At 48.0% G+C, this 12408-nt stretch overlaps 1 protein-coding gene across 2 annotated transcripts in view; it reads left to right on the top strand.

Annotated features, from left to right (window-relative positions):
* Positions 1-6: 6 nt before the first annotated feature.
* P3H2 (prolyl 3-hydroxylase 2) overlaps positions 7-12408 on the top strand; it is a 73917-nt gene continuing 61515 nt past the window's right edge. Inside the window, exon 1 of one of the 2 annotated variants that reach the window (XM_026855204.1) lies at positions 7-102. Coding sequence is in view for 1 of the 2 variants with exons in the window: in XM_026855203.1 (XP_026711004.1) it covers positions 10861-10878 (18 nt within the window). In the remaining variant the exon portion in view is untranslated. Of the gene's footprint in view, positions 103-10860; positions 10879-12408 lie in introns of those variants that run through there. The other variant, XM_026855203.1, reaches the window with a different exon arrangement.

Here is a 12408-nt window from a genome sequence, read left to right as displayed (position 1 = left end):
CCGCTGCTGGGAGCCGCCTCCCGCCACCGCGCCGCCGAGGAGGTGCGCGCCGACTTCCAGCGCAGGGTGCCCTACAGCTACCTGCAGCGCGCCTACATCCAGGTAGGCGCCGCCCGGCCCCCGAGCCTCCCCGCGCCTGGGGGCTGCCCTGCCGTCCTCCCTGAGCATCCCGGGTGCGGTCCCCCCCGCCGAGCTCACCCATGGGTGCGGGCGGTGGTCGCGGCCTGCTCCCGACACGGAGCATCCCGGGCTGCAGCTCGGGCTCTGTCCAGCCTTGCTTAGCTGTGCTTGTCCTGGTTTAGTTTTTGTTTTGTTTGAGGTTTTTGGGGTGTGTGTTTTTATTTGTCTTTTAGAATAACACCGTGTAATTCTGAAAACGATCTGCCTTCAGTTTGCAGAGAAAAGCCCCCAGACAACCCCCCAGTAGCACCCCGGTGCCTTCTGCCAGAGACATTTCCCTTTCAGACAAACTGAGCTGATGCCGTGTTCCAGGAGCAGGGAGCGTGTGTGGAGCTGGGCGGTGTATAACCTCTCCTACTGGGATCCGATGGGCTTTATCCTTTTGTGTGATACGAGTTACTCTGCATAACACCGTGCAGTCGCTATTGAGCAGCCGTGGCCATCCTGAGTATCACCCTCTTACCCAGTCACTTCTGCCTTGTAGCTATTACCGTATCTGAGGAAAATGGTGTTATTCTTTGACCTTCCTTGCCAAAAAGAGGAAAAAACCCCCACAACAACAAAAAAATCCATGTCAGGATAGTTAATGGTATTTTTCTTTCAGTTCAAGACTTCTAGATGATCTTCAAAGTCTTTTCCAACCTTGATGATTCTGTGACTTGTGCTCTGTCAAGCCAGGTACCTGTAGTAAGTCTTCCTGTTCATGACTAAGGACAGAAACTCTGGGAATTTTATTTCATGCCAAGCTGAATGTTTAAAATATTTCTGGAACACTTCTCTCTGGATTTTTGCTTTATTTGAGCACGTTCATAACCTTTTAGTTGCTATAGGCAACTTAATAGGTGAAGACCTGCACAGCAGAGCACGGGGAGGGTGGTTCTGCTGAAACCCGTTCCTAGTTGGAGAAGAAAACATCTGTCCTAGCCAGGGTCGGTGCCTGTGGTGCAGTGCCAACGCAGCAGCAGATCAAGGAGGCAAATCATGAGCTGCTGCATTTTAAAACCTTCTGGGAAATTGTAGCTGTGTTGCTTTTTCTGTACTTCCTTTTCTGCCATTGCTTTAATGTCTTTTTTGCAAGTCAGGGATGAGAACTACATTGGTTTAAACTCCAGTGTTTATGTGCTGTGTAGAGTTCCTGACAGAAATCCTATGAGTGAACTGGGACTATAATTTGGCTTGTATGCGATTCCAGTGAAGCTGGCAGAATTTTCCTCCGGTCCTTACCTTGAAAGATGCTCTATGGAATGTCACCATCTGTGGGAAGTGACACTAAATTTGTAATGATAAAAAATTAAGTGGTTTCTTCTCCTGAATGCAAAGCTATTCCTGGAGTCACAAAGGTTTGCTCATGTCAAGCTCATCAAAAACCTTTAATCTGAATTAGGCAATGGGGTTTTTGTCTCCCATTTCAGTAAAATCAATGTACAAAAATGCAGATGACATTGGAGTATGCTCTGTTCTTTCATTTCTGCCACTACTGGGTCTGAGGTTTTTATTTTCCTCATTTAAAAATGTGTTCTAAACTTACCAAAGCAATGTGTTGAAAACAGTCTTTTTTTCTTGTGTGTGACTCATCACAATTTGCTTTTGCAATGTCTGGAGATTTTATATTCATGCTAACACTTTGATTTTGCTGCTCTCTGATGAAGTAGCGGATGTTCTTCCTATCTGCATGGATGCCTAGGTTCTGGGCACTGTAGCCAAGGGAAAGCACTCTTTGAATAGAGCTGTTTATGTTTTTAATACCTCTTTCTTTAATCCCTTCTGATGCTCTTGGGATTTAGAAGCAGCACTTTGATCACCTTTGTCCCACAGAGCAACCAGTAGTGGTTTGTCCACATCCTCACCTTGCTGCTGTCTGCGTGAGCTCTGTTCCCAGGGTTGTTCTTTTGATCTGGCTCAGCAAGTCTGTGCGCAGAAGAAAATGGCCCACATTGGATTTGCCTGCACTTGCACAGAACACGAGGTCTAATGTCTAGCACACACACACACACACAGATGTGAACCATTCCCTGGTGCTGAGTGCCAGGGCTTTGGCATGTTCCCTGAGGGCTGGGATGCATTGGCACACGCGCCCTCCAGGGACACCTCGCACCCTCCAGGGACACCTCGGCTGCAGCATCTGCTCAGCCTTTTGTCTTGAGAAGGAGACCTGCAGAGCAGGGCTTGTGCAGAGCCCCACTACCTTGCTGTGGGTGCATGGGCAGGCTGCATGGCTCCAGGGGCGGCTCTTTGACCCCCCTGGTTTGCTCCTTGAAGCTGCAAAGGAAACTGAGATGAGGTTAAACATCCTGCTGCATATCCTGTCTGGTCCCTTCCCAGCCTGCGTGGGGAGGCCTGGATGCTGGGCGCTTGTGTGAGATGCTGGCTGGACAGCAGGGGTTGGTGGCATTTGTGGTTTGAGAGAGGAGGAGCAGCCTGGAATGTGCTTCCCACCTCCCACTCCCGCTGATCTCGTGCTTGTTTGTTTCTCAGGAGGGGAGAAACACATCCCTTCGGGAGGGAGTGACGGAGCAAGGAACAGATTAAAAAAAATCGAAGGCTTTGGCTCTTGTGCAGTGCTTTGAAAAATGGTGCTGAATAAACATGAGCTAATCCTTGCGACACTTCTGTGGGGTATGAAAAGCAAAGGCTTTTAGTCCTGCTGGACAGATGCACAGGCCAAATGTTGGCCAGCACTGTGTGTGCCTCTGATGCTTTTGAAGGAGCGGAGCCACCCCTGTGTGCTCAGGGAGTGGGCTGGGGTCTCACGCTGCCTCTGCTCTCTCACTGCAGAGCAAGCACCAGCACAGCCTGGCCCAGTCATGGTGGTGTGAATTGGTGTCTGCAGTGAATTGGTGGGAAAGTGATTAGTTAGAATTGGAAGTTTGGGACTTTTTGCTGCCTACTGGACTGTAGGAGCAGCTGCCGTGAGCTGTGCTGCTCCTGCTTCTGAGCAGATGCTCGAGGTGCTCCTGCATGGACCACTGTAAAAGAGGGGAAGCGATGATGTGGTTAGGTGAAATACTGATGTATCCCCTATAAGAGGGTCCCATCAGCCTCTAAATCCATCTCATCAGTTCCCTAAATTATTTTGTCATTTTATTTTTTTCTTTTCTGAAATGCAGTAAGATGGAATAAGATGCAACAGCCTCAAGTTGCGCTAGGGAAGGTTTAGACTGGATATCAGGAAGCATTTCTTTCCAGAAGGGGTTGTTAGGTGTGGGAATGGGGTGCCCAGGGAGGTGGTGGAGTCCCCATCCCTGGAGGTGTTTAAGAGTCGGGTCGACATAGCGCTGAGGGATATGGTGTAGCTGGGAACTGTCAGTGTGAGGTTACTGGTTGAACTGGATGATCTTCAAGGTCTTTTCCAACCTAGCTAATTCTGTCATTCTGTGAAATAGAAACTGGTCTTCTGAAAACCACTCTTCCATTTCACAGATGTGACCTGAGTGGTTTTGGTGACTCTGGCATGATGTGAGGGGAGTCTGTGGTATACTACAGGACTAGGACTGCTTGTGGATTCAGCTGGAGGTTTCTATGGACTTTGGGCTCTGGATCAGACCTCTGAGGTTGACTTGTAGTCACTGCAGAGGCTGTAAACAAACTGCATTCCACAAGCAGACCAAGTCCAAATGTGCTCCCAAGTCATCTTTGCAGCTTTGAAATATGTATTGTGAGTAGGAAGACTCCTTTCCTTAGGACAGCTGATGTCTTCAGGTAATTTAGAAATGTATTGGGTACAGCTAGCTGAGACAGAGTGGGATGGGGTTTGAGACGATGTAGAGACAGAGAAGTTGATGAGAACATGGGATTTAACTCTTGTAGTGCACATAGTGGGCTCTCCAACCCACAGAGAAGAGGTCCTTCAGTGGGTTTCTGGTGTCCTGTTCCATGGGCAGAAGGTCAGTGTTTCTCATGATGGTGGTTCCCTGCTGTGTGATGGCTGCTTGGTCTATGTCAGTGAAATACCCTCTGGGCTTGGCAGGTGGCTGTGGGGGGGAATCTCAGCCCTCTTAAGTGTTTTATTAATCATGTCCCTCAGGCTTTGCTGCTTTAGTCACTATGGGTCTGTTAAAACCTAGCCTGCAGGCCATGATGTTTCTAACGCCCACCTTTTAGGGGGTTTTCTAGCTCTGAGAGTGAGTGGAGAAGGAGGAAGCAGTGTACACTGTGAGAGTGTTTGCTGGCTGCAAGCTGCTGCCTCAGTAGCCATGTTGGAGCTTGCTGCGGATGGTCTGCCATGAACCCTGTCACAGAGCATCGCTTCCAGTCCCCGTGCTGACTCTTGCAAGTCAGCCTGGTCCAAAAATAACAAGTAACCTGGAAAAGTTGATGGTTGTATCAATTACAAAACCAGGTCTTGCTTCTCTTCTACCCTGCTAACCCTTCCCTTGAGGTCTTCTTTTTCCCTCATCTCATTCCCAGCCACGGCATCCCCTGGCCTGTTTGCTGGGTTGATCTCTGTAGCCCGTTTTAATTTTCTGTGTATATTTGTGTGCTGTTAGAATGGTTGCTCCTATTTTGTACAAGCTGACTTGCAATCGACTCATCTTCCCCCTTGCCTGCATGCCCTGTTGCACATCACTGAAGCATGGCAGGAATCATACATATATAGGCTGTAGCTGCCAGCTTTGGATCTAGATGAGGAAAAGCCTTTTAGTCTGTACTTTGGTTTAAAACAATAAATAAAACAAGTCTCCAGCATGTAGGGCATTGCTCTCTTAGTAATGTCAGGTTGTAGTGGAGCAAAATATGTGCAAGAGTCTGACTATCTGTCTTATTCTCTCTTTGTCTTGGGTTCCCCTTGCTGTGTCAGAGATGTTCTTCAGTTCTGTTATTATCATGATTTCATGTGTTACAAGCATAAACCAATAAATAATGTGTAGGTTTTCTGTGTTGTAGGACAGGCTGTTTATTTGGTTTTTAAAGTTGTTCCTTTTTAAAAAAAATTTTCGGTCATACTCACTTTACACAAGCAGCTTAATCTCTCTAGTGGTCTTGTTTGGGGAGAACTTTGTCGTTGCACTGTTGTCTTCTCTGCTGGGTAGAAGATAACAGCAACTGCTCTCCTGCCCACCTATGCCACCAAGATTTCTGAAATGCGACACAGACACAATAATGACTTGATAAAAGACCGTAGGAGAAAAAAAGGAAAGAAACAAAATGGAATCCCAGACTTCAGAAACCTTGGCAGCACAGATTATTGCCCTACTCCAGTTCTGCATTTAAAACCTCCCTATTTATGAGAATTCATACTCAAGGGAGGAGACATCTCTGTGCAGAACTAGACCTCTAACTGCTCCAGACTGTTCATTCTGTCTTCTGCCAGTGCTCATGTGAGCCTTACCACCAGCCACGCTTGGGCGTCTATCTCTGAGTGCCCGCAGCAAGCCTCTGCATGGTTGTTAAGACATTTCTACCAAATTCTTTCCACCTCAAGTAACTCTTCACTGCTGCCTATCTCTGCACTGTTGTACTGGGCCGGAGTATTTTGTCTCCTTGACTGACCGGATTACCAACCTAGGGATCACAGACTAGCTCTGGATTCACACCAATATAGTTGCTTTGGGAATTTGGTTTGTTTCCCTCAAGGGCTGATATTTTCCATGAACATTTTGTTCCCTTTTCCTTCATGCTGCAGTGCTGCATGGGCTTAAGCAGATAACAGGGTCCTGTCCTGGGGTGAACCACAGCCTTTGGGGGGAAGGTGGCAATTTCACTTATGGCATCTCATGGGTAGTGACACAGAATAACGTGCGAAACCCCATTAATTAATTAAAAGTCTCTGTGGGAGCTGCCTACTGAGGCAATTTCTCCCTACAGCTACCACCTGTGCTATGAGGTCTACCCGGTCAGTTGGTCATGTTTTCATAGGATTTATATGACACATCCCAGAGAAAGACCTGTAGTAGAACTGTCAGATAATAATAATTATTTGGGTTATTACGATTAGCAGTGTTTGTTTATCTTTAATCTTGAGAATTGGTATTACTCAGATACTGGATAAATAAATAGATCCCAGAAAGTATCTCTTGGAATGTCTTTTTATTTAGGTTTTCTGAGAGCATTCCTAGTCCTCACCAGAGGGTAAATGTTAGTGTTCAGAAAGTTAAAATTATGTAGACAAAAATAAACTCAGTTTATGGGATGGAAAACTCTGTGTCTTGATGGTTGGGTCAGTGCCCCAAATAGGGGCAGGACTAAGGATATTAGAGCAGGGTATTTAGTCCTGCCCTAAACCCAGGACACTGACCCAACTGCCCCTGTTCTTGCTGATTTCTTCCAATGAAATATTTATGTGAAAAGTTTAGTTTTGGGTTGAAAGTATTATCAGAGAGGGAAAGAGGTGACCTAGTGGTTCAATACTGCCACTAGCAAATGCAAACTAGGCACGTGTTTTTGTGGTGAAAGCGAGCTAGCAGTTGAAACCAATGTACCAAGACATATGCTGGGCTCTGTCCCTGTCTTCACAGGAGAGTAAGTCTTGACTTTTTGGACTTTACTCTGGGCTGGTGCTGTACTAAAAGTTAGACTACATGATTGTAGTGACTTTCTGCTGGTTTGTTGAGGGTTTTTTGTGTGTTTTTTCTTTTTAAAAAATAAACCAAATCCAAAAGACAACTATGGTGTTTTCAGATTTCCACATCATTTCATCTTATAGTAAATTAGCACATACCTGCTCAGCACTGCTGCAAATCATGACACAACCAGTTAGCACAAACTGGTCTTAGACCTACTAAGCTCCTTTTACACAGGCTAGTAATCAGCCATTTGATGGCCAGGGCTACCTTTTTGTCTTGCCAAGTTCCTCTTTCTCACCTCATAGCTATGCAGTCATGCCAGGGCTCTGAAATAGACTGGCGGCAGGTCCTAGCCTGCAAAATTTCTCAATCTTTTGCAGAAAAAAAGGTAAGCCTGGATTCCTCTTTATTTCTCTGCAATCCCTAATGCCGTGGCTTGGATGCTGGAGAAGACAGTGGTGTTACTCACATGGTTTCACTGGATCTTTTGAGGTCTTGATCTAAAGGCGTCCCAGCACATGAGCAGGATTCACATCCCAACTCGGACAAAACTGGGCACCAGTAGTCCAGGAGAGCTTTGGCTTTGGAGAACAGACACCTGCTGCTGTGCTGTAACCTGGGAACCTGCCCTTTCCCTGTTCTTTTATCTCCTTAGTTTCCCATGGATTTTTGCACCTTGCTTTGCACTTGTCTCGCGATGACTTCCTCCGCTGACTGCTCCTTGGCAGAGCCTTGCTGCTGAACTGCCCTGTCTGTGTGCTGTGTTGCGCTGGGATTTGTTAAATGGCTTTTTGTGCTGCCTATTAAATCTCATCCATACGTCCTAGCGAGCCCTGCTCTGGCTTCTGCTGAGTCCTTTTGTTGTCCTTGGCCACAGTAATAACTAATGGCAGCTGATAATGAACTGCATGTGAATGAGCAATGCAGTTTAGCCCTGCTGAACAAACTTAAGCCCAGTACTTGCTAGCTGTGCCTGAGGTTTCCACAAGGCTTGTTCCCGTTTCCTCGTACAACTGGCGATTTCATCATGGATGGCATGGGCAGTAATGAGAAACCATCGTGTCAGTAACAGAGCCGTTTGCTGCCAACCTCCTGAGCGTTGCAGGAGCTTTGCTAGCAGGGCTCTGGGCTTGAGGCACTGCTTGACATCTGGAGCAAGGGACTCGGGGGTTATTTATCTTAGCTTTTTCCTTTGGAGGTGGTATGAATTAGTCATTGTGATTGGGTTTGTTCCTGAGGAGTAGGGACCCCTGTACTCTGCACATGGCATATTTCCATGTGTGTAGTCTGGACCAAGGCCAGGGTGAGTTTGGAGAAATCGATGTGAACCTGGAGTGACCCAGCTGAGGGCCATGGAGTTTCTTTGCCTATACACTGGGGAAACTGAGATCAGGATTTGGCCTGTGCTTTTTAACAGGAAACGATGGCAGGAAGGAGGGTGCGAAGTTCCCTGGATGCTTTTGTTTCCAGCCAGTGTATCGGCAGTAACGTATTGACATTTTTATTTTTTGGCCATGAGCTGGTGATGACTAATGAAGGCAGGGGGTCTGCCTGTGGGTGGGTTCAGGCAGCAAAGAGCTGTTCCTCGTCAGCCTGTACCTCCCAACCAGTCCTTCTCCTTTCCATGACAACTGGTCAGTTAAACAGACCCTCCAGAGCTGACGTCAAGGGTCAGGGATTTGGCCACGAAATAATTATAGCAACAAAAATAGCATCCCCTCCCCACCCCTTCCTTCCCACATGCTCCTGATGAATCCCGGCTCATAAATGTCCTTTTTTTCCTTTCTTGGATGGGAAGCAAAGCCCACATGTATTAGCTGGAACATATGGCAGAGTTTGGCTGCAACCCATCAGTTGTGAAGAAAAAAAAAAAAAAAAAAAAAAAAAAAGAGGAGAAAAACACGTTCTTTCAGGATTGGATGAAAGGCTGAGTCTGTGCTCGTGCTGAGATGGGAAGCAGATAGGGTGCGGGTCAGCACGCTGACCGTGCTGTCGTGCTGAGGAACGTGTCCCCGTGCAGCGTGGAGGTGACGGGCTGGCCACTGAGAGGTGTTCCCGTGGCAGCTGCCACCGCCCTCCGCTCCCTGCCCTGATGCTGGTGCTCAGGTCAGGCAGAGTTTGCAGATGGGCTGCTCTGGAGAATGTCATTAACACCAGGGGCGCAGGGTAGCTGGGAGGTTTTAAACGTGGAGTATCCACAGGCAGGAGAAATTTCTGTCTTCATAGATCTAAAGGTTTTATTAGGGGTGGGAGGACCATCTGGGAGATGGCAGAGAACCCTCAAAGGAGAAGAAAAGGAAGGGATGATGTCAGAAATGGACTGTCTGCACCACCAAAATGTACCTCAGTCCCAGGCGTTTCACACCAAGGCACTAGCATCAGATCTGTGCAGTGAATTGTTTCCCTGAATGTGCTGAATGACAGGGGCTCCTACAGGAGATGCGTTCAGTGCTTGAAAACTGGGATTTAGGTCCAAAGCCAAACTCACATTTGCACCTTTAAAAAAAATCTTGTTTCCACTATAGAAAATTGCATCCTTATGGTATGGAGTTATAATTTGGTAACAGATGAAAAGATGTTTTGGGATGCTCTTGGCTCCAGGGAGCAGTGCAAGGTGCTCTGCTGCCTCTTTCCCATCACCAGGTTTGTTCAGGGCTGTGTGCAGTCACCCGCTGGCCCACACGTGTCTGAGCCATCTGTAGTGTTGTGAGTGTGGGTACTGCAGCGTATAGCTGGTGTAAGTGGTGTTGGACACAACACGGCCATGGGGAATAGCTGTGGCTGCAATAAATGGCAATTGATGTTAACGTGGCTGCTTGCTGACCTGCATGAGGCTGGTGGGTTTCTGCCCTGGCAGAGCCAAGCCTTTACTTGCCACCTTGCCAAGCAGCATTGCTGCTTCTTTTGCATGGAGACACTCTGCTCCTGTTTTGTGCAAAGCCACCCTGGGTCTTGCTTGTGCTCCTCTCCCAGTACACAAGGATTTTGCCATGGAATTTAAACAAAAAAAAAACAGAAAAAAAATCACAAAAATGATTGTTAGACACCGACACGCTGCTTTTCACCATGTTTTTTTCCAAGCCAGCTGCAGTGGTGGCCTTGACCTCACATCGTGTCCCTGCAGAAAGATGAGCCTGAGACCGTCTGTCTCCTGTCAAAGTTAGAGGCAGGAGCACTTGAATTCGGAGAGCCTTCTGCCTGCAGCTTTGCTGCAAAAACAAAGGGTGGGCAAATCCTGCGTCAAAGTATTGCAGGTAGGGTGCTGCCTAAACCCACAACTCTTTGAGGTTGGGGCTGGACTCCCAAGGGTGTGTGATGGGGAGATGTGCTGAAGTTCATAGCCCAGGGCTGTGGGTGCAAATTCTTTTGAAGATGGAGCCAGCCATATGCCTTCCCAGAAAAGACCAGTGTGGTACAGAGAGAAAGAGCTTGGAAAATACCCTTCAAAATATTTGCTGAAGGTGTTGCTGTGACTGCCCAGGGACTGAAGCAGTCTCTTGGTTCCCTTGCTTAGAAAGCTCTGTTTATAAAGTGGTTTTTGCCAAGGCACTGCCTGTTCTAAGGCTTATTCTGGGGCATCCGTGTCCTGAGTTACTCTGTCTCTTTGGAAGCAGATGAGAAAGTGCAAAGATTCACTGAAATAGTCTGAAAGGAAGAGCACTGACTTGTGGTACGTTGCACTGCACTGCTGCTGGAAAACACTTCCCCATCCAGGGCTGCCAGTCTCATCCAAGGGATCTGTGATAGAGCAAAGTATTTTAGTGATGGGGAGGAAAATGTGTTGTGTCTTATCCCCTTTTTTCTTACTTAGAGCTGTGTAATAAGTGGGGTTTTTTAATGTACTTCCTGAGGTGCTTCACTAAACAAAACATTTAATTTTGTTCTTGTGAGTCTTTCTAGGAACCATCTTGAAGATGCATAGGTAGGTGATAAGGTGATTTTTTTTAAGGACCCTATTACACCTCATTCTATTTTAAGGAAGCTAGAATTAGTTAAAAGCCATTATTTTCAAAGAGTTCACCTTACCCATGTCCTTTTCAGGTGTGTGGCGAAGCATCATACTTGCCAGGACTGCTGGTCTCTGTTACAGGGGCTAAGAGCAGAAAGGAGTTGTCTCACATGTGGGCAGCACTGATCCCAGGGCAGCGTTTGCAGGCTGTTAAACAAGGGTTGTGAGATGCATGAATCTCCAAAGGTGGGTGAGGGAAGGCCGTTTGTTTAGAGGGGACTCATGTCACTTTTGGGAAAGGCTTTATTGCCTGGTGGTGTTCCCAAGTCCTGCTGATCTCTCCTGGTGGGAGTGGGAGGTCAGGGCAGGGTTTGCTGATGCCTGAGCAAGTGGTGCTGGTGCATTTTGTGCTATGAATTACTGTGGTGCGGAGTCAGCTCTCTGCGCATAGGCACTTCTGGGCACTGCAGCAACTGCAAATCCCTGTTGTGGGCTGCTGGGGAAGCTGGCCTGCACCTCAGAGACTGCTCCAGAGCTCCCACCCCCGGGGCAGGCAGAGGGTACCCATTTCAGACATCTCTGTGCAGCCATGAGGCTGGTCAGCATGGTGTGGAAGGTGTTAAGCTCCTCGAGGTTGTCTCCAGATGGGCTCATCTGGAGGATGAGTGGGCTGAAATGCCCTCCCAAAATAGCTGGCGTTGGTGTGGACTGGGGCACCTTAACAGCCAACACAGCCTCCTCGAGCAGACAGCATGGCAAGAGTTGAATTGCTCTTGTGTTTGGTCACTTCTGTTCCCCTTTGCTTTAAATACTAACGTCTTTTGGCAGCTGGTAGTTCTCCTTTTCCCTTGGTTGGCAGTCTCACTCCATTTTCTTTAACATAAGTGTTGCATCCTGGTGCCCAGCTGCTGGTGGCTCTGCTGCTTCTCCAGAGTTGGTGCTCCGGGGTCACTTGCAGACTCCCTGGCTGTGACCACCCCTTTGAGTTTGTCTCTTCCTCCTGCCAGCCACCTTGACTTACTAGGGCACTCCTAATAAAGCTCAATTTCAGACTGAATCCTTTTATAAGGCAGGCAAATAGCAAATAAAACAGCAGTGTGCTGCTTTAGGAAGCAGTTTGTCCTCTCAGCAGCTGTCAACTGCCTGTCCCTTCTGTACAGCCCAGGCTGTGCTGCAGGCTTCTGGTAGCTCTCTGTGAGCATGTTCTGCGTGTTGTAAGGATGCAAAGGACATCTTCCTCAGGCTCCCACCACTCTTTACATCAGGAGGTCAGCTTCAGCAGTGCCCGTACAGCTTTGCCTGCGCCTGAGCTGCCCGGGCATCCTGTGGTCCCCTCTGCCTGGATGCTGTGGCAGACCAACAGTGCCCTTTTTTATCTGCCTCTGCATCCACTGGGCAGTTACTCAGCTCTAGGCAGCTAACCCTGTTTGCCACAGAGCTCCTTCCCCAGGTAAACTCCATGCCTGGTCTGTAACCTTCAGCTGGGTTACAGCTGAAGCCTGGCTCGGGCAGGCTCCATGCAGCACTTCTGCCTGCGTGGGGGAACTGAGGACATTGCACCACTGGCTCCCATCAGCACAATCCTCGTGCTCTCCTGCCACTTCGCTGTGTGTTGTGCTTTCCTGGCCATCCTTCCTACTGCTCGGGTTTGCTCTCTGCCACCCAAACTGGCCAAATGTTTCCTGGTGTGACCTGAGCATCTCTAGACCTGACTCACCACCGTATAAAGGGGCAGATCCTATACACTCAGTGCTTTAATGCTGGATTAGGGTCTCA

Source organism: Athene cunicularia (assembly GCF_003259725.1).
Source record: "Athene cunicularia isolate RWA chromosome 9 unlocalized genomic scaffold, athCun1 chr9_part1, whole genome shotgun sequence".
NCBI classification, from domain to species: domain Eukaryota; kingdom Metazoa; phylum Chordata; class Aves; order Strigiformes; family Strigidae; genus Athene; species Athene cunicularia.
The sequence above is the reverse complement of the archived record's forward strand: the minus strand, read 5'-3'. Positions and strand labels throughout refer to the sequence as shown.